This window comes from Primulina eburnea, chromosome 4, assembly GCF_022965805.1.
Source record: "Primulina eburnea isolate SZY01 chromosome 4, ASM2296580v1, whole genome shotgun sequence".
NCBI classification, from domain to species: domain Eukaryota; kingdom Viridiplantae; phylum Streptophyta; class Magnoliopsida; order Lamiales; family Gesneriaceae; genus Primulina; species Primulina eburnea.
This window is the reverse complement of record NC_133104.1, coordinates 2,773,440-2,799,727: the sequence shown is the minus strand read 5'-3', so window position 1 is coordinate 2,799,727 and position 26,288 is coordinate 2,773,440. Positions and strand designations below refer to the sequence as shown.

At 33.9% G+C, this 26,288-nt stretch overlaps 4 protein-coding genes across 4 annotated transcripts; 3 read left to right on the top strand and 1 right to left on the bottom strand.

Annotated features, from left to right (window-relative positions):
- Positions 1-2,320: 2,320 nt before the first annotated feature.
- Positions 2,321-4,084, top strand: LOC140829693 (transcription factor MYB106-like). Its single transcript, XM_073192998.1, has 3 exons — positions 2,321-2,519; positions 2,840-2,969; positions 3,263-4,084. Exons 1-3 carry the CDS (start codon positions 2,381-2,383, stop codon positions 3,954-3,956), a joined length of 963 nt encoding a protein of 320 aa, XP_073049099.1. The 5' UTR covers positions 2,321-2,380; the 3' UTR covers positions 3,957-4,084.
- A 5,225-nt stretch (positions 4,085-9,309) lies between these two features.
- Positions 9,310-10,899, top strand: LOC140829600 (uncharacterized). The gene is made up of 3 exons (XM_073192915.1): positions 9,310-9,442; positions 9,732-9,861; positions 10,104-10,899. The coding sequence occupies exons 1-3, from the start codon at positions 9,310-9,312 to the stop codon at positions 10,897-10,899; spliced, it is 1,059 nt and encodes a 352-aa protein (XP_073049016.1).
- A 5,871-nt stretch (positions 10,900-16,770) lies between these two features.
- LOC140830616 (uncharacterized) lies at positions 16,771-19,206 on the top strand. The gene is made up of 3 exons (XM_073194020.1): positions 16,771-17,113; positions 17,863-17,936; positions 18,745-19,206. Exons 1-3 carry the CDS (start codon positions 16,883-16,885, stop codon positions 18,821-18,823), a joined length of 384 nt encoding a protein of 127 aa, XP_073050121.1. The 5' UTR covers positions 16,771-16,882; the 3' UTR covers positions 18,824-19,206.
- A 193-nt stretch (positions 19,207-19,399) lies between these two features.
- Positions 19,400-23,670, bottom strand: LOC140830615 (phosphate transporter PHO1 homolog 3-like). The gene is given in 14 exon segments (XM_073194019.1): positions 19,400-19,769; positions 19,952-20,088; positions 20,199-20,477; positions 20,580-20,729; positions 20,814-20,858; positions 20,950-20,970; positions 20,972-21,055; positions 21,137-21,395; positions 21,520-21,640; positions 21,736-21,865; positions 21,949-22,020; positions 22,164-22,212; positions 22,314-22,677; positions 22,848-23,670. Coding segments are annotated over 14 exon segments (2,406 nt in total). The 5' UTR covers positions 23,443-23,670; the 3' UTR covers positions 19,400-19,669.
- Positions 23,671-26,288: the final 2,618 nt, after the last annotated feature.

Here is a 26,288-nt window from a genome sequence, read left to right as displayed (position 1 = left end):
TAACACATAACGTGAAATGCATTCAAGCCACCCCTTCTCCGTCTCCCGCCGCCTCAGCCACCGCCCCAAATGGAGTTTTTTCAACGCAGCAGCGGCTAATTAAGTCGCTTGGATCGATCGGAGATGGAGATAGGTAACTAATTCGACGATGTGATGATCTTTTTATAGCTTATTTAGTTTTAAATTGAACTAAAAACTATACGTAAAAATCATCAGTCAGTTGCAGTAAGCTCCACTAGAGTTAAAATCGAACATTTAAAACTATATTAAATTATCTGAGCATGCATGGGATGTGCCCATGTGGATGTGGGTCAATAATCACCAAATGAAATAAATGTAGCTAGAATTTATTTAAAAATAAATTAATTTTATAACTAAGTTCCAGCAAGCCAAGAAGCTTAATTTCTTCCACATACCTTTCAGAAAACACAAAATTTTATCATCTAATAAACACTTTGATTTATGGTATTTCGTTTTATTTTCTAATTGGAGATCAATTAGAATATCCCGCTGCTCATTAAATTCTCTGATTTAGTGTTTTAGTTTCAGTTATTGGAAAGTGATCTTGGCCTAGTCTCTTTCCATTATGCCGTTTTCGTCTCAATAAATTCTCTTCCATTGTTAGAAGAAATTCCTATAAAGGGAAATTACAATTTTGGTCATCTGTATGTGTTTTGTTTCTAGCAAATTCGGTTTTCTGTGTTGTCAAATTTTAGTCTCAACCTTATATATTTTTTTTATTTTTAGCAATTTTGATCATTTTTCTGCTGAAGTATCGATATGACATTATACACCACACTACGTCATTGTCGCATCGACACAACATCAGTGCTACGTTAGAAGGACTAAAATATCAAAAAATAATAAATAAAATAACAAAGACAACAGACTAAGACTAAAATTCGACAATATAAAGAATTTAATAAGCAAATATATAATAGCAAAAATGTAAATTTATTTCTATATCTATATCACATTTTTTTTAATGTAATTGATAATTATATGTAGAATAGTACTGTAACCAAATCCCTCAAAAAATCGTAGTGGCCCATGACAATTTAATGCACAAAAGGACTAGCTTGTGACAACAAATAGTTACGAATGAGCCATGCATGCACACTTGCGACCTCTACAAAATACAAATCCTTCAAGCAAATTTCATCTGGAATGCTAATTTACTTGTTCGTTTCATTATATCAAAAAATGAAGTATCCTTTGAACCATTCACCTATAGCTACAATTTATTCAAAATCGATCTCAAGTTTAATCGAGATCACCAAGTGACGCGGTATATATTTCCGAAAAATAAATACATAAATAATTGTTTGAGGAAGGCAAAATTAAATGTTATTTTTCAATATAATGTCAATTATAAGTTCTGACCTAATTTTAAACAAGTCTTTAAATTCTTAGTTAATAATTCTGCGTTTGGATTTAAAATGAATGCATCATATAGTAATAACACATGAATAAAATCATCTGGAGTGATCCGACGTGGGGATTCGACTTCAAAAACCGTAAGTAACGCCACAAAATTAAGCCATAATCAATTACTTGAGATTTGCGGAACAATATACATATAAGATGGTGAGATGCTCGCTAAATTCGTCCGGTAAGTTGAGCTATTCTAGTTTTGTTCCTTGTATATCAAACTTGTCATAATGCAGTTTGTCTTTTTTTTTTTTGCCCCGTATTTTAGTCATACAATTTCTTTGAAGTGGTCACGTGACATTAAATATCGATGATTTAACGTTAGAAATTGTTGTCGTGACGTAATCTTGTGAAATATGATTAAAAGCAGCAAAAAAAAGTGAATTATAGGATGAACATCAAATTCTGACTAATTAGAGAATCAAAACCGAATGTAGGTCAAATTGTAATATGATTTTGATAATTTTCCTACTCGGACGAACACAGCCAAATAAGAAACCTGATCTTGCACGTGTTGCCGTTGCCCTCGACTGCACCTCATTCATTCACAAAAATAAAAGAGAAGCTTTTTCACAATATCACAAGTCTATTTATTCCCCCCGACAGAATAATTCGAGGCAGTTCAAAGTTGCATTAACTCTTACTTCTTTCACGCACTCACACAAACTAGCTAGACAAGTGAAGCAGAGATTGAGTAATGATTCAATAACCCTATTTGTAGTATGTGGCAAGTGGGGTTTTGTCATAAAAGGATTAGGTAAATCATCAATCCCACATACCTCTCAGAGTACAGTAACTGAATTTATATCTTCATATATCTCTCTTTTTGTGTGTATATATATAAATATATAAGTTCTCATGCATTGCAAATCATCCCACAAGTGTGTCACAGATTTTTACACCTTTTTTTTTTTGTGAAGTTACAAACGAACGTTGTAATAGCACTAAAATGGGAAGAATATCGAATAATTCGAGTGAAAAGATTGAGGTGAAGAAAGGTCCTTGGACTCGAGATGAAGACCAGAAGTTGTGCGAGTACATTGAACAGTTTGGCCATGGGAGTTGGCGAGCTCTGCCTGAAAAAGCTGGTAAAAATATTTATTATTGAACATCGATTTACTTGCATGCATGCAATTTCTACTGGATTTGTAATAATATTATTACGCTGTCTGCTTTTTCATCAAATTAAGGACGGATCCAAGAATCAACGTATACTTCACGGGGTTGCGTACACATCAAAATTTAATTATCAAAATAAATAAAATATCAAGTTTTAGTTTTGGTCCAGAAATTGGGTAAGAAAAAAATAGAGGTGTAAACAACTAGAAAAATTGATGGTTTGCAAAAGATTAAGCAAACTGAACAATTATTGATGATGCTTTAATTATGGTATATGGCATATATGCAGGGCTTGACAGGTGTGGGAAAAGTTGCAGACTGAGGTGGAAAAATTATCTGAGGCCTGATATCAAGAGAGGAAAATTCAGTGTGCAAGAAGAGAAGACCATTATTAGACTTCATGCTCTTTTAGGCAACAGGTAACAATATTAATATTGTAACGAAAATCATTCGATATATCTATATATAGGTATAGAACTGAATATTGTCGTTGAATCAAAAGTTATAGACATATATATATATATATATATATATATATAATCTCATGTAAACTCAAATTTTTTAAATTGTACGATCTATTTCGATTATTGAGGTGATCAGATGAGACAGTTGTTAGTGGGATAGACTTTATTAACTTTTTTTTAAATTTATATTCGTGTTTTTCATATGGTAAGATTTCATATGGTAATATTTTTTACATAATATATGTTAGGTGGTCCGTAATAGCAAGCCATTTACCAAAGAGAACCGATAACGAAGTCAAGAACTACTGGAACACTCGTCTCAAGAAACGGTTAGCTCGAATGGGCATCGACCCGTTGACCCACAAGCCGAAGAACGTTAGCCCCGACGGCTCAGCTCAATCCAGACTAGCCGCCAACCTCAACCACATGGCACAGTGGGAGACTGCTCGGCTGGAAGCCGAAGCCAGGCTTGTTCGTGAGTCAAAACGTTTATCTGACCTCCACCTCCAACTTCTTCGCAAAGCCACCGCCCCACCACCTCCACCATGCTTAGACGTGCTAAGAGTCTGGCTAGCCACAACAGCCACAGCCACAGCCACAGTCAACGGCTCTTTCAGCTCAGTCACCGGAAGCCTCGAGTCTCCAACGTCTACATTCACCATCTCCAGCAACTCGAACGCAATTCCACTTAATGATCTCATCAACGGAGGTTCAATGGTTTCTATTAACACCAACTACAATGGAGTCAAGGGTAAAATGATGAATTCACAACAGTTTCAAGACGATATCACGTGTTCCCTTAACTACAATTATAACAACACGAGTACAACAGATTTTGTGACTACGAGTTACGACAATTTGGTTGGTTTCTTCTTCGAAGATAATGAAGACGACAAGAGTTACTGGAATGACCTATTAAATTTGTTGAATTCTCCATTATGATCAATCATGTTATTTCAAGAGATCATGCACCACGTTAGGACATAGAGGGTAACCAAATTAGTGTTTAATTAGGGTTAGTTAATTTTCTCATTAAGGAATTCGAATATTTCCTATGTAGAAATCTGCTGATAAAGAGAAGTCACGTGCATATGTAATCTTGCTTAATCTTAAATGATCATCAAACCTAGTATTTACTTGTATATTTTTTATGCTTGTAAATTTAATATCATAAAAAAAAAATATTATGACATGGTGTTACAGATATTTATCTGTGAGACGAGCTAACTCTCAACTCATGGCAATATTTTGTCATAAATAATAATATTTTTTCATGACTTGGATCAGATTGAAAATGTTTCATGAAATTAATTCATAAAACTATATCACAAGAATTTTTGTGTTAAAATTATCCATAGCGGGCTTTTTTATCTAAATTGCATATATGAGCTTGGACAATTCTCCCCTTTTGAGTTATCTTTTGGGGTTGAGTTATGTCCAAATCTCAATCTTAACATGATATCATAGCTCAGATTCCACCGTTATGTATTAGATTGCTATAGTTGGGCTACTTGTTCTGCACATAGTTGGGTCATTTGTAAACTTCAAGCTCGAGATGTTTACTCTTGGGCGTGAGGGGGTGTGTTAGTTGTCCCACATCGGTTGGATAAAATTCATATGATTTGTATATATGATCTTGGATAGTCCTTCGCTCAGGGGTGGATCTAGGATTTCGACACTGGGGGGCCGCTTACAAAAGACAAACAAAAATTTAAAAGGTAAAAGACAAAAATTCTACGGGTTACATTGAACAAAACATCAACCGTACGTTTCTTAACAACGTACGGTTTTGACAATAACCGTCGCAATATAGCGACGGTTTTGACAATAACCGTCGCCGATCATGGTTTGGTTAAACCCGTCGCTATATACTAAAATTTTTTGGGGGGGCCGTGGCCCCCGTTCGTCCTACACTAAATCCGCCCCTGCCTCCGCTTAAGATATCTTTTGGAGTTGAATTAGGTCCAAATCCCAATCTTAACAGCATATTATGGTAGTGTTCGATTTAATTATGAAAGCCTAATATGTTTCAAATATTCTTTTTCGACTTTTTCTTTGAAAACCAAAACTAAATAAAGTTCTAATTATGGTTTGAATCCCAAGCCAAAAAATGAGCTCTTCTTAATTATATATATCGTAATTATTAAATAATTAAATTTAATCAGTAAGATAATATATTGATTATCTTATAAGATTATTTGTTCTATATATTTTTTCTTTTCTTTATATATTTAAAATTTTGATTCGGGCTTGGGCATATATTCTATATCGGGCCTTCCATCCAGCGTATGGAATATGTCCCAGCTTAATATCAGCCCATATTTCAATTGTGGTTGTTGTTTCTTGTGGTTTTCTAGTCTAAATCATGTGCATAATGTTTTCACTAGTTTTTGTGCTTTGGCTATTGAAATAGTATGTGCTATTTTTTTTTTTTTACTTTTTTTTATAAGCTTATGTGTTTTAGTTGTTGAGATTGAAACCGCATTTTTTGGGTGTAAATTATGGTTAAAGTTGTGTTTCGTTTATAATTTTATTGACTATCTCGATATCGATATAGTATGTTTAATTTATCCCCGATATTTAAAAATCTGGTTTCGCCCCTGTATTTCCTTTTCGCTTTTGACTCGATCATAACCAGAAACTTCACTCAATTAATTTTGAAAAAATAAAGACTATAGGAGATCAAAGTCAATAGAATATGAATTAATTAATTATTAAATCGGTTTTACATAATTGTCTCGGTGATAATCAATGCAGAAGTGACAAGTGTCAAGTTAAATACGAGATAACATGAATAAATCAAAATACATTACATCACCAAGTGCATATGCCTGATTAACAAATGTAAAAATATTTAGCATCAAATAAAATAATTAGTTCTCTTTCAAATAGATAATTATAAAATTTATTATTTTTTTCTGGAATAATAATAAATATTAAAATAAATTAACCTAAAACGTGTTAGCAGTCGAAGGAAGAATTTTGGTCTTCAAGGCAATCTCTCATTTTCTGCACGACATTTACATATGAATGGAATGTTTTTTTTTTAAGAAAACACTACAAAAACTCGAGAAATCTTCCGACATGTTAAGGATTTCTGTTTTTTTTTCTCAGTATAATTGTGTATCTTTGTCAAGGGAGAACAATATTTTTAGTCATACATATTTTTTTAAAATTTTAGTCATGTTATCTGTCAATTCATAGTTTTAGTCCATCAAACTGCACTTTTTTCAAATTAATTTGGTTTTTTTTTACCAGAATACTGATGTGACATAAACAAATGATATCATATGCCATTGTTTTTATTTCGGTGAAAATGATTAAAATTGAATAAATATATATATGCAGTCCGTGTGTGCCTATCAGCCTTTGTGATTGGGTGGGTGTTTGTTAAGTTCGCATGTGTGCATATTCAAATGAGCATGGGGTGTGTGACTGTGTGCGTGAGTTTAGTTTTATTATTTAATTTTCTAAAAAAGAAAAAGTTGGATGTAAAATTTTGTTAAAGATTAAAAGTGAGGGTACGTGGAAAATTTTGAAGGAGAAATTTTAAAACAAACACTTTATGTCTAAAAGCGGTTTTAAAATAACTGTACAAATGGAGCCTAAAAATCTTATAATCTTAATAGTTGGTGGCGGAGCCACATGCATGTATACTCAAGCTTTAACCCGGGTGGTCCAGTTTTATTTTTAAAATTTATATATAAATTTTGGAATAATATGATATTAATGCGGTAGATCAATTTAAAATATTAAAAGATTCTAGAGTTTAAAATTCTAGCTTGAGGAGAGCCATATTTCTGGTTCCGCTACTGTTAACAATGTCTGAATAAAGCAAGCGTCAAGGCATTCACTTTGATGATTTTTTTTTGGAACCGAACCATTAATAAGATAAGTGCAAGTCTCTTAGGTGTATCAAGATGCTAGCTAGCTGCTTGATGGGTGTTCCTTCATTAAACATGGGATTACTAGATCGAAAGATCAATATATATAAGTGACAACAGATGAATGAAGGTCAATAATGAATTAAATCGTAGCTAGATAAGCTATACTGCCGTTTCATTTACAGTTTTCTCCATATTCCTTCCTCGTCTAGCTGTTGGATCATGATATCTGATTTCAGCTCTGCTCAGATTCTTGGTCTTGCTGTCAAACTTCTATATACCCCTTCACTCTAGAGGGAACAACTAGCTTACGTACTCAAAAATCATTTTCTGTTTCGTCATAACTTTTATTCATAATGACTGATTGCGGTGGAATATAATCATTCCCTGAATGTGCTCAGTAGCTCCTTCACATTTTAGCTATATCAAATCAAATTAAAATTTTCTTTTATCAATCATTCCATGCTTTTATCCACAATTGTTATGAAAAATTCAGCAAGTTTAATCATTATAATTTGTGTAACATTCAAAAAGACTTTAAGTTTTTCAAATTAAATAAAGTTGTATGGAGTCATAAATGTGATTATTCATTTGGTATTGAGCCGTAAATGCGATTGTCAAACATTACAGATAATATCTAACATACAACTCAAATTTTTTAAATCATTTAGTAAAGTATCATGTCTTGACCACTCTTCCAACACGAGAGTATAATAGTCTCAAAAGTATTTTCTTTAATAATTGCATTATGTTGGGTTAGGGCGCATGATGAGAAAAGTACTAATATGAGTGCTCTCCCGAGAAATTATTTTGTATGTCATGTTGCTGACACTACGCTGTTTGATTTGGTTGGTTAGGTGGGCCATAACTTACCTGGAATGTTGGGCAGCCTTGATTGCACGCACTGAGAATGAAAAAATTGTCCACTTGCTTGAAAAACCAATTTATAAGAAGTCATGGGTCATCAACAATCGAGTCATGGGTCACAACAATCATGCTTGAAGCAGTCACGTCTCAAGACTTGTGGATATGACATGCATTCTTTGGTGTCGCCGGTTCACGTAATGATATTAACGTGTTGTACGAATCTTCCATATTCAATAACATCTTGCAAGGAAATGCCCTGGAGTTTATTCACGGTCAACGAAACTCGATATACGAAAGTATATTATCTAACATATGGAATATATATGGAATGAGATACTTTCGTGAAGTTTTTTCCTTGCCTGGAGGATCTCAAGAGAATGTTGTTTAAGAAAAGATAAGAGGCTGCAAGAAAAGAAATTGAACGAGCATATATGGTCCTCCAAGCTCATGAGCAATTTTCAGAATTACAACTAGTTATTGATACAGAATAAACTTAAAACATATTATGTTAGCATGCATTATTTTGCACAATATGGTTATTGAAGATGAGGGGGTCACGTGACAAATTGATACAATGATGAAAGTGACGAGCCCGGACAACCCGTTCAGGGCTCAAACTAAGGATTTCATGATTATCTCCGAAAAATTCTGAAATACGTGACAGCCATGTGCATTACCAACTTCATACTGACTTAGTGGAACATGTTTGTTCATTATACAATAACAATAATTGAATTAATATTTTACAATTTATCTTTACGTTGATTTATATATTTTTTAAAATTTTATGCAAGTATGATTTATTTTTGCATGTTCTGCTACTTCTTTTCAAATTTATAATAAAAGTTTGTTTTTAAATAAATGACACTCATAAAATAAATTAAAATAAATTTACGTAATAAATATATCTAAAATAATATTATTATTTATAATAATCATTTAAATTGAGTAAATAAATTTGAAAATGTATTTATTTAATATAAAATAAGAATAAAGATAAATGAGTGGATAAATGGACCCACAAATAATAAGGTTAATGTTAGAATAAATGTGTTAATATAATGTGTATTTGACATGCGGATCTCTTGATTTTTTTATGAGTTGATAGATGTTATAACTTGAACCAATGCGGATGCTTGTTACAGCTTACGGATTCAAATACTGAAAGTTTCTTTAAGTATAGACGAAAAGAAATCTAGCTAGTGCAGCTTATTATGATCAGGGATTATCCGACTGGAACGAGTATGTATATACATAGCTCACCACATTCTCAGATTGGAAAAAAAGAGAGAGAAAAAACGTAAATTTCAAGTTCTTTTTCTAAAAATTTAGTTATACACACACACACACACACACACACACACACACACTTCTTCAAAATATATTGTATATAATGCTTAATAAAAGTTTTCATGAATCGTGCATGGAAGGAGACAGTATTTTTTTAAGTTATAAATAAAAAGTACGTACACACTCATCCTCTTATTTATAGTGCTCTATGGTGGCCTTAAATTTGTGCACACCTAATTTGAATTTAAAAGAGAATGGGGAGGCCCCCATGCTGCAACAAAGTCGGGTTGAAGAGAGGGCCATGGACACTAGAAGAAGATCAAAAGCTATTAGCTTATGTTCAAGAGCATGGCCGTGGAAGCTGGCATTCCCTTCCACCCAAAGCCGGTTTGTGATATTCATATATCTTTCATCGAATATAAAAGGGGGTTTTGTATGGCTATGTTTAACTGGATTTTTGCATGAAAACTGCTGATAAAATGCTTGTCGCTACGATGTCTGAGCTGGAAATACGTAAGTTTAGATCGCGTTGGTTTGATTTTGAGTTAATGATTCCGCGGATATATATATGTGTTTCACATGTACATTAATATATGCGAGACATATATCAACTTATTACATATTGTGGATTTCTCTTACTTGGTACCATAATACATTAAGTACGTATGGGGTGTAGGGCTGAAAAGATGTGGGAAAAGCTGTAGATTAAGATGGACAAATTATTTGAGGTCTGATATTGAAAGGGGAAAGTTCAGCTCACAAGAAGAACAAACCATCATTCAACTTCATGCTTTTCTTGGAAACAGGTGAAAAATTAATTAAATGGTATAAAAAAATAGGAATTTATCTCTTTTTTTGTCAGACCTTTACGTCATTTTCAATTTATCATTCTTATGTTATAGATGAAAGTCCAATCTCACTAGCCAAATGGTGTCTTAAGTACTAATTATCTAAGTACATTTTTTCATACTATTCTATTTTGAATTAATTGGCTGATCATTTAATAAGTGAATAATATTACTGATTTCTTTGTATTTTCTTCTCACAGATGGGCTGCAATTGCGAGTCACTTGCCAAAACGAACAGACAACCAAATAAAGAATCATTGGAACACTTATATCAAGAAAAGATTGATCAAAATGGGAATTGATCCGATGACTCACAAGCCGAAAACGCATGCCTATGGTTGCAGCCAATATAAGGACTTGGCCAACCTAAACCACATGGCTCAGTGGGAAAATGCTCGGCTTCAAGCTGAAGCTCGACTTGTCCGTGACTCCCGCAATCTATTTCAGCCCGACGAAACCACAGCTCCTCCACCGATACCTCCTCCTCCTCCTATACTCGTGCCTCCGTGTTTAAACGTGCTAAAACAATGGCAAGAAACATGGACAAAACCTAAAAAGAACATTTCCACAGCTCCGATAAAGAGCTTCTTTGAGGGCTATAGTGCGAGCCTTGAATCCCCAATATATACACTAAACCCACTAGTTGGAAAAACCTCAACAACAATAGATGCTAATAACGCAAAAAATACTGGTGGATGCGCAGTTGGAAACCCTAGCAACAACAACCATTTCCCAGATGAGCTCAAGGCCATTGTGGGGAACTCGATGGAGCTTCAAGATAATACAAACCCAAGTGAAATTCCTGCTTTTAACGCTGATTCATCGAGGTTTCCAGGTTTTTTGGATGAGTTTACAGACTTCCCACATGGCATTGATTGTGGAAATGCTCCCGATCCTCATAATGGAGATAGTTTGGAGGGATTTCTTGAAGAGAATGGGGCTAGTTACTGGCTAAACATCGTAACATTCACGATGAATCCGCACACTTTCTACTAGGGTTCTTGTTAATGAACTATGTTAAAATAATAAGTCTAATGGTAAGTTTCTTTTTTTTCTTCTCTAATTAATCACCACGAAAAGTTAGTGGTTGATTAATATTTAGAGGAAATCTTCCGTGTAGAAATTTTTTATTTCACGTGCATTGTATATATATATATGGAATAATTTTTTCCGATCAAAGATTATATTTTGGTTTTTATATTATATTTTATTTCTCACAAAATGACAAAAACTTATGTGAGACAGTCTCACGGGTTGTATTTTGTGAGACGAATCTCTTATTTGGGTCATCCATTGAAAAAGTACTACTTTTTAAACTAAGATCAGTATTACTTTTTATTGTGAATATCGGTAAGTTTAACTCATCTCACAGATAAAGATTCGTGAGACCGACTCACAAGAGACCTATTCTTCTCAAAAATAAAGATATTATGGAGAGGATTACTTTCAAGAAAGAATTTAATATGTTTCAGAAACCAAAGATAATTACTCAAAGGATGTTGTACTCATAAGACAAACAGATACATTATTTGTTATATTTTCTGAATTTAACTTGTAACTAACGATTCGAATAGGAAATCATGCATGAATATTTTTGGCCGATCAATTTTGTCTTCATCAAATAGACAAAGTGGTTGATATTAAATTATATCAATTCAAGAATCAGCTTGACCACATTCTAACTGACAAATAAATTTTTTTGGACAATATCATTAATTCGTTTTCTACACACACACACATATATATAAAAGTTAAATTTAAATAATATCATTGCTATATAATGTCTATAGTACTCCACGTACCAGACTTATTTTAGGACTAAAAAATGGCCACTAAATATCTCTAATATTTTTTTCTGCATGCTGTGAGGTTGGAACAGACGAGCCGATCAATATATGTTTGGTGGGGTTATATATTTCACTATCACCGGATATCAAACCAAGACATGATATATCTTAACGAGAGATGTTTATGTCATTACATCATGAATGACGACTAAAACCTGATATTGAACCAAGACAAGATCTGCCCCTACTGAGAAAGGGACTATGTGCGTCACTGCATAACGAGTGGCGAGGATGTGCTTTTTCTTTATGATCCTCCAGTCTTAATTAGATTCTTTCAGACCAGGACACTCTCAACTTCGTTCCCATTAAATTTCCTCTGACTAACATCACATGATGCGTACTGGAATACAATTTTAATTACACGATGTCCAAATTCACCTGAGAACTGAACCCCATCCGTCGAATTCTCCAACACTTTCCCTGTACACGATACAAACTACCACATTAACAGACTAGTCCCGAAAATTTTGCCCGAAAGAGAAAGTTTACGTACAGAATAAGCAGGCCCCCATGTCCTTTAGTTGAGTCCTCGAAAAATTTAACTTTCGAATCACTCAGCTCATTATTTGCATTCAAGAATGTGATGTTTGGTCTGTTTTGTTTGGGAAATATGAGTACAGTTGGGATATACTCAACTGGTCTGCAGCTTTGGAGAAGTAGAAGTGAAATTTAAGAGCAGTAATTAGTTAGCTTGATTTGTGAATCATAATCGATCCAAACAAGTCTATTTGTCGAAATCCATGAGAGTTACGTTATATATATATACACTAGTGCATTGCTTGTTGCATACTTTATACCGTAATTTTTTTTTATAATTAATTTGATTTATATTGATAATATCATAATTGTAAAAATTAAAAAAGTCTAACTGTAATTTGAAATTATTACATGCTATAATTTGAATTGATTATATTTAAATGGAGTCGTATCATAAATATGAAAAATAACGAGGAAATAAATTGAAATTTTGAAATGATAGACTAAAAAAAAACAGAGAGATCATGACATCAAGATTTTGTCGGTACTAATTTTTGTTTTATACATTGATAGAGGTATATAAAACAAAAAAATAAGTACTTGTAAAAATGAGGAGATAGGTTAACTCTCCTAAAAAAATCTTTAACTCGTGATAATGATATTGTTCATTTTATTTTAAACATGTAACATTTATTCGTTTTGAAAACATATAATTTTACTCATGTAAGTTGGCTTATTTTTTGTTTTAGTCTTGTAATTTGTCATTATTTGGTTTTCATCCAAAATCTTGGATTTTTTTTGCTCGAAACCACTAAATCCATCAAGTTTTATTTATTTGACATTGATATTCTCCTACGTGCCTCATGTGACAAAATAAAACTTATATTACAGACATTAAAATATACATAAACAAAAATAAAGGGAAACAATAAATTTTTTTCTCATCACATGCCACTATGAATGAAAGAATCAGTGCCAAATAAACCATATTAATGCATTTGGTGGTTTCAGGCCAAAAAACCAAAACTGTTGAGTTGCAAAAATACTAGCAATCTTTATTTTGAACTTTTTATTATGTTTCCAATACATTTATTTAACTGTGAAGTTGGAAGCTGAAACTCGAATTTATCGAACAGCTATAGACTCTGACGAGTTGAAGTATTTCAATGATATCTCATAACTCAGTGATCGAAATAACCAACGGGAAAAACAAAGGAATAGAAAAAGCAATTTTCTGCTTTCATATTTCAAGCCGGTTAGACTAGTTTGGATGTTATCAAGGCGAAATAGTGGTTGCAAAATAAAGATGGAAGTAATTGATACAACAAACAGATTGACTTGACCAGCTTTGTTATTTTGCTCATTTCTCACAAACTATTGATTCAAATGACCAACGAGCAAATCGGTTGGAAAGCCGACTCAATTTTCTACGAGTATATTTAAGATGGTCAGATTAGTTCGGATGTTAACTATGCTCAACGAATGCCGCAAAATCATGTAGGAAGTCACGGATATACCAAACGGCTAGACTTGAGAAATTTTGTATTTTGGTCATATGTCTCAGCTATATTATCGTAATAGAACGATTCAACATGAGTTTAGAAGCTTCAAGAATGATCTAAAAATAATCTTCTAAAGTCAAAGTCTGGATGGGAATTTAAAAGGCTGATAAACCGTGATAAATTTGTCGATTTTGTACATAGAAACAGTTGTCGGTTGTATTTGAAACGTCCTGATATTTTGAACCGGAACTTAAAAATCATCAATTGTGATCATTTTGTATCATACTACAAGAGCCCTCACTACTCGTGCTCAGCTGAGAGCTCGGCTCCTTTCGAGCACTGCTTGCTTTGCTCAATTTTCCTAACTTTTTAACTACCTAAAACCTGGACTAAAGATGACCTAGTACCTTTTTGATGACCCGGATATCTTCGGGGTATCATCACTCTCCCCTTAGATAATCGGGATAGAGTCTCACTCGCTATCTCAGGCAACCCGAATGTGCTTGGGCGAAAATTCACGTGTTGTACAGTTGACGTTAGCATGATGTAAGCTCTGGCAGTCGATCGAACCGTTCTTTTCATATACCCCATACAATTTCCGAGATGCATCGTGTCCTTTTATTTGTTTAGAGATCAAAAGTCCAAATCGAAATCTTCCGCCTATATAAAGTGACCGATTCTCCCCATTTTTCACGTTGTCAACTTTGCGCTTTTATTCACAAACTCTCCGTATTCAGACGTCCTATGTTTCCCTCTCCGGTGATTTTCACGTTCTCCATCAAGTCTTTTTCCCCGATCATTTGTTAAGTGTTCTTAAATTTCTGCTAAAATATGTCTAATTCAATTTCTTCAACCATCTGGAGCGAACGCGCGCGGCTCATCTGGTTATGAGTCTGTGGCGGTGTGCTCCTATTCTTTCATCTCCTCTAAAAAACCAATCCTCCCCCCTTCCCCTAAAAAATCCAAGAAACATAACATGAATCCCCCAGCTGCCGGCTTTCCGAGCTCTAAAAAAGGGTAAAGCCAAGGTAAACGCTCCCATTTCCTCCCTCTTAAAATATCCCGGGTACCCTCTGGTTCTCTACCATGGGGAGTAACCTGAGCCCGGGAGCTGGCGAGGAACTCAAGGTCCATCCCTTTCTCTTATCCCATTCTGATATCGGGCCCCTTGGACAAAGCTGACCAACTCCCGGAGGGGTTCTACACCTTTTTTCGAGATCAAGTCTGCAGTGGTCTCCGATTTCCCATTCCCCATTTCTATATCGAAGTGACCCGTTTCTTCAGGCGATAACGCATTTGTCATGCCCCGAAACCGGGGTTGGTCAACATCGGCGTCGTTCATCAATCACACAATCGAAAAACAACCAACCTCGTAGCACAGTATAAACTGAAACCAGTTTATTTCATAAATTCGCAAATTTAAACAATGTCTTTACAACTGAAAAATAAATAAATAAATGCGGAAACGTTTTACATGAAAATTAACTACTAAAATTCGAAAATAAGGAGAACATGGCTAAGACTAAATATCGAAATCACCATCCCCAGAATTGTTCCGACTCTTCTTCCTCAACATGTTTTTCTGATTTATCTGGAGAGGGGAGAGTAAGGGATGAGTATTTTGGAAAATACTCAGAAAGTGGGGGCCGTTCGAGTACACAACAACATGCATATACAATTTCGAAATACATACACACACACACCATGCATATTTTGACTCATACCACATTCGTATCCTTGACCTGACACTGAGATTCCTCTATTTTCAATGGTTTACTGAATTCAGTCCCTAATTTTTATTCCTCTAAGGGAGCGAGGCCGAATCGGTTATATTATCACCGTATGAGGATCATATCATAGTGGGGATTCCTTCCCATATCAAGTTGAATCCTCACAGTGTCAACATAAAACCCATGCAGCAATCATAACCAGAAGGGGGTAGAAGAAGAATTGTACTCGACCGAAATTTCAAAAAAACGAAAAATGCATACACCGAAATTACACATTTAAAACAAGCCCACTTACCTTAAATTCCTGCTGAAAAACGTGAAAAGCTAGGGTTGCTTGCACAAGAAATTTCGAAAATTTCCTCTTCAGCGACTAGACGGCAGCGCTTCGCTACTCGGCTGAGCAAAACTCGAAAATACCTAGGGGAACTAGGGAGAGAAACTCGAAAATTTGGAGGAGTTTTAGGTGTGAATTTTCGAGTTATAGGCCCTCCTATTTATAGGGGTTGGCTGCTATGTCGATCGAGTTTATCCGCGCGTTTGAATTGAATCAAATCTTAATCTAGAATCGTGATCTAATCTAAATCTTTATCACTGATCCTGGATAATAATTTCGAAATTTAGATATCTTCCCTTGGATAATTTCGAAATTATGCCTTGTACAGCCTGCAAAAATTTCGACTTTTGTGTCTGATTTCCAATATTCGGTAGACTTTTTATTTCCCAATAAAATTATATTTCTTAAATCCCAAAAATTTCCCTACCTAAATTCGAAATTTAGTGGTATTTTCCAAAAATAAGATTTTGATTTTTCTCCAAAAATCCTGGTAGCTAAACTCTTAAATTTTCCCAAGCCTGTATTTTATATCATGTAGATAGACTTCCCTGTATCTCATCAATTTCGAAAATCCTCCCTAAATCCATCAATATTTTCGAAAATCCTATGATATCTACTTCAAGATTTGTAATCCAAGATTGACCGGGCTTGAAGTATATGCACACTTAAAAGAGTAGAGAATGTTAGTGGGGCACCGGAACATTCCTGAGCATAGTCATTTTGACGTTCAAGTCAATTAAATATTTTATATCAAGAGAATATATAGAGAATATGTATATTACAAGAATATTTGAATGGGAAAAAAGTGTATCTTCATAATTTTAAAAGAATGGATGACGCTATTATTTTTCTTTAATTGACACATTTTATATCATTTCCAAAATAGTAAATAAAGTTTCCAATTTCTTTCTACATTGAAAATCTAAATAAGCAATCAAAGAAATTATATTTTACTAATTCATATGTTATTTGCATAATTACGTACTTCAATACGCCGCCGTTCTACTCGTGCTCCGCTTCGCTTAACTTTCTCAAGACTCTACAGCACACATAGCAGCGGCGCGTAGCCTTCACTTGCGTGTAAATCCAATGGCTTTGCTAAAAACTGATGGATTTAAAGCGGGGTATGCTCTAGTAAGTATCCGCCGGTGGGTGCACACAGTGGCTAGACCACCGCCATTGGGAACCGCCATCACCCACTTGATCAGCCCCACGCCACCGGAAAGCACAGACGACAATGTCAAGAGGGGAGCTGAAAAGTTACCTAATTTACCTTTCTTTTCTGGGTCTATCGAGCTCATGGCCGTCCCCAAAAAGAAGGTCAATTTATTGATTATTTTTACTTACAGATTTAACGATCGAGTACTTTCAAATTGTTAACCTCAATTGATAGTTGGCCAAGTTCATTTCTCAAGTCTGCTCTGTCTCTACATTAGGGTTTAGGGTTTATTGGAGAAAATCGTTTATGATGTTCACTATGGTGAATCCATCACTACAAGACTACTGTTGTGTAATCTAACTGGAGGAATTGTTTTTTTTTTTTTGGAGAATAAGAGAAACCATTTCGAGCAACAAGAATGTTAACAAAACTTTCAAACACAATTTCGAAGTCATTTGGCCTTCTCTGTCTTTGTTATTCCACTGCCGACTTTTCCTTTTGCTTTTTTTTTATCAGTGTAGTTACGAATATGTGATTAAATTTGAGACCTTGTATTCATCAATCTTGTGCGTTACCGAACTTTTTCGTGTGCTAATGCGACTAAATTACTAAATCTTGAAGGGTTTGAGTTATTTTTCTAAATAAAAGTTCCTCCTCGATTGTTTCTTGCCTGTTTCAGTATAGTCAATTTTGATGTAGACTGGTTTCTATTCTGAAATGGTATGATGGTGGGGCACCTAAGTTTAAGTTGCGGATTCTGTTGCATGCCAGCATTTTTTTTCTGGGTTTCTGATCCTTCACTAGAAATACTTTCAGAGCCCTTAAATTGAAAATTGTCATCTATATCGAAAATCATCAATTGTGAACATTTTGGATTATTTGTTTACCATTAGTGAAAAGCATCTTGCAGGTTTCTCGACATAAGAAAGGCATAAGAAATGGACCGAAGGCTTTGAAACCTGTTCCAGTTATAGTTCGTTGCAAGTAAGTTGTTTCATCTTTGTTGAAACTGTTGGTTGTAAAAACTCGAGCTCATGGGAGATGGCACAATCAATTACTCTATACGCCCTCTCATGTAAGACGGAGCGTGTAAGTGCAAGTTGGTTGGATATTACAAGTACATCAAGACCAACTTAATGATATATGTCTTGCAATCGCTGATCTTGAAATTTGACCTCCCAGCTGCGATATCATGCTGAATCTGCTTTTCTCTAAAGCTCGAGCTTATGGGAGTTGGTACAATCAATTGTTTTATATTTAATATTATTCAGTTACCCAAAAAGAAACTTGAGAAATCAATGGTACGAGAAATCTAAAAATGATTCCCTCAAACTACAAATGCCTGATTTCCATGACTCATAAACTCCGTTCAAGTACACCAGTAAGAGTGCACCTTTCAATGAGGTGTTGATTAAGTTCTCCCGAGTTTATATTGGTGGGATGTCATCCTCCAAACATACGTTTCTATTATTACAATTTCATTTCATTACTTATTAGAAGGAAGAAGATAAAATGATGAACCTCTGGCAGATACTTGTAGATAGATTCGGAGAAAAGCCAAGTTCAATTTCTAATCTGGAAGTTTGAGAAATTGTTTGGCTAATGCAGCTATGCTACAAACTTTCCCATTATCTTCGCATCTCTCATTTCTCATTCCATGATTTGAGAAGGAGATTCTCGCACTAGAGCTGGATTCAGTTTCCATTAAGAGGCCACTAATTAACTTTTACCTTGCTATCGTTCGTCACAGTATTTTCACTAAGTTCTTTGTGAAATTTCTATATCTTGGCAGGGTTTGTGGTCGGGTCAAGCTACCGCACTTCTTTTGTTGCAGCGGGATGAAGCCAAGTCCTGGTGACCAATGTGACTGAGTCCATTTTCGTGTCCTGTCATCTTTTTTTTTACCTGATCAGAGTGATATCCAGCATGCGGGCTTTAGTAATGCAGGAAACTATGTGGAGCAGGTTCTCGATTGAATTGTAACTCTTTGGGACCTTGTGGTGGCTAAGTTCCTCTCTATTTTTGCTTAGAGTTTAAGTTTCGAAGGAATTTATTCAATGATACGTTTGATTATCAACTTACTAAGGTCAAATAATTACGTGTTAATTGTGATTGGATATTTTGTTCAAATTCTCCATATGGAGTTCGGGCTCAACAAGCTGTGCAGTTGCTCTAATCTAAGAACAAATTCTTAAATTTCTTGTAATTATTTTTTGAAGATTAAGGATATGTCATCCAATTTTTGAACTTTTAATCACTTCACATTTCTTCTCGTCAAACACCTTAACAAGAACTTCGGTGTAGTTTAAAGAACCAATTTTTCGATTGTATTATGTATATATGTTTAACTTGAGTTGTTTTTGAAGATGTTAGAATTCTGAAATAACTGAGAATATTTCATTGTAATCTTAGATGAACATGACTTTTATTTACTTTTATTTTTTAGATTGGTTTGCCAAAATTAGTGTGTATATATAACACAAAGTGGAATAACATTTGCAGTAAATGAATCGATCGCATTTATGGCTCAAGAAATTACATAGCCTCATACTTCAATAAAAGATTAAAACAATAAACTTCCGGATCCATGTTCGGATTGGAAAGGTAGACCGTCGCTTTATTCCTTTAACAGTTGGGTCGTTCTTGGTATAGCTCGTTACATCCAAGCAGCAAAATGTAAACTTGTTATTACAGTAGTTCCTACTGCAGTTCGATCGCTATACGTCTTTATCATCGTCTTCGTCGTAATTGAAAGGTAATGGAACTGATTTGAATGCACGAAATTTTCCAACGTTGTTAAGATGTTCATTCTCCAACCTGCAAATCCAAGAAAATAACATACAAACACATCAGATGTCTATAATGGTCTTGAGGGGAAAGTCGATTTCGAACCAGAATGAAAACAAACGGTTAATAGAACCGATCTCTAGTTCATAAAGTACAAACAAAGCGAGACTCCAATCATTGATGGATGCAAAAGTCGCAACAAAACGGCCTACCTGAAAAAGTTCCATATGCCGCGACGAATTATCTCTAAAATCGCCACAAACGCAATCATCATCTGCGTATGCAAGGAAAAGATTTTGAAGTTCAGCACAGTTTGCATCCAAGCCAATCTCAACAACACATTCAACACCTGCAATAAGAGAAAAAACGATGCATGTTAACTCGAAGACATTCAATTTTTTGACCAAATATGGAATCCAGAGAAGGACACAGTAAAGATCAGTTAATCTTTAATCTTACCACTGCTACATAGTATACACTTTTGTGTGGAACAAGTAGCTTGTCTCTCAAGAACCGATTCTTAGAGTTTCGTTGGAAAAGTCCCCAGTCAAAAACGATATCCCAATACGTGCTAACAATCGTTGCACCAATCGAAGTAATCCAGGCTATAATCTTCCAACTGTTTGCATGACTGAGGGTGTATGCTGTTCTGGTAGAGACCGCAACAATGATTGAGAAATATTTCAACCCGTTGTAGCCTTGCATGATGTCTCCCTCATCATATAGGCGACGTAGACACTAAGAAATCAAGAAACTCGTTTTAGTTTTATATATGGCATATATAGCATATATATAATCTGAGGGTTGATTCTATAAATCATATATGGTTGAATTATACACCTGAAGGAATCGCCACCAAAACGGTAGAGCGGCTATAATGTACGAGAACGTGTTGAAAACATGGCTGTCGCTGCAAGTGTTTAGCCTGTGTTTGTAGTCTCCCCAACCGTAGTAACAAATATAAAACTCGAAACTTCTCAGTGCTTGAATCTGTATGAAAATTTTACATGCTTATTTCGAGAACTATAAACCAAGAGAAGAAAACAAACATGCATCAAATAGAGTTTTAAATACCTGACTACTAAGCTGGTCTGCTAATAAGAAGTCTGGTAGTGTAACCTGTACACAATTTTAACGGAAGTAGGATTAATATAATATATTAGTTTTGACTTTCAAGAATATATTAGCAAGAATATGATACCTCGCTTACCTTATACAGAGGAGCAAATACGACAATGAAACAGGGAGACGAGCAGGAAGAAACGACTTGAACGGTATATAATGTTAAAAGGGCATAGCATAATGGCCATTAAAAGCTACAAGAAAAGGGCGACATCAGATTGAGCAAAAAAGGTTGAACAAGTAAAACTCTTGTGATTTGGATGCGAGGTTTTTACCCCTACGAGCACGAGAGGAAGAAGCTCGGTTATCGCTTTATATTCTTTTGTGACCGGATCCATTTCCATGTCCAAATTAGCAAGCACACAAGCGAGAGCTAGCACACTTATACAGAAACCGACTAGTAAAATCTCTTTGTATCCTAGTTCGGTTCCTTGCTTGAATCCGAATATGAACGGATAATTGACTCGGTACAGCCTCCAGAAGTATATGCATGCAGCATACAACACCATGTGGAGTACAATGAAGCCAAACAAACTGCAAAGAACTTTTTTACTTTAGATTAAACCGATGGAAAGTTGCAAGGAAAGTGTATAATTAATTCTTTAGTTTTGTGCAGATTTTGAAATCAAGAAATGGATAGGAGGATTCAAGGGTTCACCTGTAAAGAGGAAACATGGTTTCCATGTAGAGAACCTTGCCTTCTTTGTCGAGGATTTTACGTGCTCGAATGATTAATATTAAGGCTATTATAAGAGCAACTGTGCATCCTACAAGAAATCCTGCAATTTTATGGAACAAAAGGAATGTAAGTGATAATCCAAAATCCCCACAAAATTTTCATTTCCAAGAGTATTAAGTTCATTCAACAACATACCCATTGAGAATGTCACTCTATGCTTTTCTCTTTTCTCCCTTGGCCTTAGAATATTCATCCCTTTGCTGCGATTCGAATTCGAGAAATGCTTGATGAAAATAACTTCAACTCGTTCCATCAGTTTGCTGACCTATAGTTTTCAAAGATTTTTTTACACTTCTGATATTTTTAGAGAATCGATGACTGTAATGAAAAAAGATGAATGAAGCTTACCTCATCTGAGCTTCCGAGGTAGGAATTGTCGACCATTTTCATATACGATTTGGATGCATGTCTTGAAGCAATCTAACATAAAACAAGCTCAGATTCATCAGTATTTATGTTCGATGACTCCTTTAGTTGCCATGCATAAAACTTAAAAAGATTTAAATACTTGACATATATATATATATATATATATATATATATATATATATATATACACATACCTTATCGTATTTCTTCATGATCTTTGAAAAAGCCAGAATATTGAGAAAACTGTTACATATATGAAGTGGATAAGTTAATATGTCATTTGAATATCAACAGTACTAATTAACGGTAAACTAAATTTGGAATATATATTGCATCCAATCTACCTGTAGCTTTTTAGAAGCCTTAGCTTGTTGTAGAATTCGACGAAAGCCTTCTTAAGCTGTGCCTCTGCTTTCTTCAAATTATATTTACTAAACTTCAAGTCACTCTGATTAGGAATGTTGAGAATTCCTTTAATAGTCGAACGAGGGGTTCCTTGTGGGGTGTTGAACTTCACATATCGCAATATCTCTAAAGGTGCTGGCCTGTTGCTCCGAGCACCATTTTGTTCATCTTCTTGAATTACCTCTGAGTTTGTCGTTATCGTTTTCATCTCCTTGTCTTCTTTATAGTCTCTATGACTCGATTCGTCGGAGAGCCCTCCGTTTCTTGAACTTTCTTCATCTATCATATCCATTGGAACCCTTTCTGCATAAAAAAAAATGCAAGCATTCTTAAATGTGTTAAGTACTACTAATCTATAAGTCACCACTTGACTCGTACACAATTAGACAACAAGTGATTCAAGACACGGGAACGATAAATTGAAAGAAAATCATCAAAATCTAGCTCTTGTTTCATGAAGAATCTGAACTTACTGCTAGCTCTAACTGCAGATGGAGCTGTAGCAAACAATTCAGCTCGGGAAGCCGCAACATCCGAAGCGAGCTTCTTAGTCTCCTCCACGCTATTCGTCCATCCTTCCGGATGCTCCACCTTAACTCGGAAAGCAACCAAAGCCTCCATTTGCTTATTCAAAGCCCCGGCCTCATCCACCACTTCCTTCACTTTTTCCTTATAAAACTTCAACACCTTATTGAATTCCTCATCCAACCTCTTGAAATACACCAACTCGTATTCTCCTCCTTCATCATGAACATTGAGAAACGTCGTCTCCGCAGATTCATCGGACCCATCTCGTTCCACGGTGTTCACCAGAATGACCTGGTTTTCGATATCCGAGGGACTGTTGTTTCGAGGGGAATGATGCAGATGCACCATATGTGTTAGGCCACTGAAGGCTCGATAGAGGGTGGCGTTCCGTTTCAAGCCATGCGGCCTGTGCGGGGCGGGTCGGTTCTTTTGCTTGAAGAGAATGATCTCTTTCAGTAAAGATTTCAAGAACCCGTATTTCATGTATGCTTCTTCCCATTCCGGTACCATCTGCGATGCTAATTCTTTACAGAACTTCATCTTCTCGTCGGAATAATGGCTAATATCTTCGTTCGATCGATACAATATTATCAAAAAAAGAAATTTGTAGGAAATTAGAGGTATAGTGTAACAATCTTGTACTTATATCACCAAAAGATTAACTATTACGCGAAGAATAGATTTTTCAAATTTGCAGAAAACATGCTTAAACAGTGACAAATGAGTTGAATCCTGATCCTGTAGTCACAGTGGGTGTTCATGGATATCTCCATCGATATATATATATATATATAAGAACAGAAGCAGTCTCCTGGTTTGACCACGAGCAGTCTCCTGGTTTGACCACCTCCGATTATAAAGAAGACCAACAGAATATCACAATTATTTTATTTTCTTTTATTTATATTAGCATAATGAAATGTGTTTAATTTCTTTCAATCGAAATCGTGTCATCAAATATTATTTGATCCGAAATATTTTATATTACAATATCATATACTAATATTATATATTTAATTTTTTACTAATTTTTATTCAAACAAAAAAAACATGTCATTAATAGTAAAAAAAATTTATATATGTTTGCTTATCCAAAAATCATATATTAGTAAATATAATATACTAATGTCAGATTTTCAAGATTTTAATGACGTTTCATTAATATCAAATTTGTTATACATGTCTGATAAAAAATTATATATTAATTTCAAATCTTAAACATTTGAATTCGAAAAATCATATATTTGTTTATAGCAAATTTTATCAAATTTTTTTTTAAAAAAAATAATTCGGTCCAAAAAAAATTGGACACGCGTCGAATGATTGATTTGCGTATTCTTTGATTATTTGCTAAGAGTAGTTGTATGACAATTCAAAAGTTTCCATTTATATTGAAAAATATGGTAAATAGTACTGTTTTTTAGTTGTTTTTTGACTGTCCTTTTAGTTCTTGGTACGGGTTTTCATGTCCTTTCAACGTCACATGTTCACACCTTTCAACGTACGCGATCGTGGACAGGTCACCCTTCCTTTTATTTTAAAAATATTTTTTTGTTCAGTATTGAAATATACGAGAAATGCTATTATTTAGAAATATATATATATATATATATTAAGTTTTTTTGAAAATATAAAAAATTATTTATAATTAAATCTCGAATATCAGATTATTATTCAATTTTTTTCCTTTTTTCTTTTTAATATTTGTTTTTGTTACTTTTAAAATTTTTAAAATTGATTTTGCTCTCTCAATATCTATTTTCTGACTCCGTCTACAATTTTAATCTGACTAAAGTCCATCCAAATTTCATCTAAACTCCTCGTACATTAGCAAGATGTATTCTGCTTCGAAAAAGTCTTGGTTGAAATCAAAATATATGTATGATACAAACATAGTCATTATTAGTACATTGATGATAGATTAAACTTTAAAAATTTTGGTTTGGTATATGTATTTTTTTAAAAATTTATAAATGTAAGAAAAAAATTGTTTTTTTGGTAATGTATTTTGTTGGTTCATTTTGAATTATTTTCATAATATTTATATATTCAAATATGATTTTATATGTGAAAAAGCTACTTTTTGTAGCTTTAATTTTTGTCCTTTTGTCCTTTCATCGATCTTTATATCGCTATTTTCAAAGAAGTTTATGAGCCCGAAAATCATACACGGCGGCTACTTATCTAAATATTAATTTACCTTGAAAATTTCTATATTAAACATTTCTTATATTTTTCTATTTTCGAAGTTTCATAGCAAGCGGTGTATGTCATATTAAATTTTTTAAAAAAAAAATTGTGTAAAAAATATATATTAGTTATTAGATAAAGTTTACTAATATAGTTGAACTTTTAGATAAATTTGAAAAAAAAAAATCGAAAAAATACTGTGAAAAAAATTACTAATAAACACTTACCAACGAAAGTAGTGGCAGCCCAATTTTTTTAGTAGGTTTTTGTGATACGATGTCATGAATCTTTATCTGTGATACGAGTCAACCCTACCGATATTCACAATAAAAAGTAATACTCTTAGCACGAAAAGTAATATTTTTTCATGGATGACTCAAATAAGATATTTGTATCACAAAATACGACATGTGAGACCGTCTCATATAAGTTTTTGTTTTTTTTTTTCAAAAAATTTTAATTTAAAATTAATTTGATATCAGTTTGGTGACTCAATTTTAGAAAATTTTAAAAATCCAAAATTTAAATCTTAACCTAGAATTGATTGAGTTGTAAAATGGTGTTAAAGTACTTTGTGATTTTGTCTTGGAATCATCGTCTTAATAATCAATCAACAATGGTTAGCATGTATCCAGAGTCCCGTACTATATTGTCTTTTTTTTTATGCATATGATTAAATTTTGTCAGTAATTTAAATAATTAATTCTAGAATCCGACATTAGCTCCTGTATTAAATAATATTAGCCATCCAACTTGTGAGACAGTGGAGAAGATAAGTTCGGGTTTTGTTTTCAAATAATAGTGAAAATATCTCAGCTAATATAGTATGAGTAAAAATTTGTGTCAGACGATCTCACATGTCGTATTTTGTAAGACGTATATCTTATTTGGGTCATCTAAAAAAAATATTACTTTTTATGGCAAGAATATTATTTTTTATTGTGAATATCGGTAGAGTTGATCCGTCTCACAGATAAAGAACATGAGATCGTCTCATAAGAGATCTACTCAATAATATGAGTAGGTCCATGTGCAAATATCTTTTAGATTTATATATATTGAATAATATAATTTTGATATATAAAATAATATTTTGAATTTAAATCAGTATATCATATAATATATTTCATAATATAACTAACAGAAAATTACTTTTACAGTGAAAAATAAAAGTTTAAACATAAAGTATTACTTTC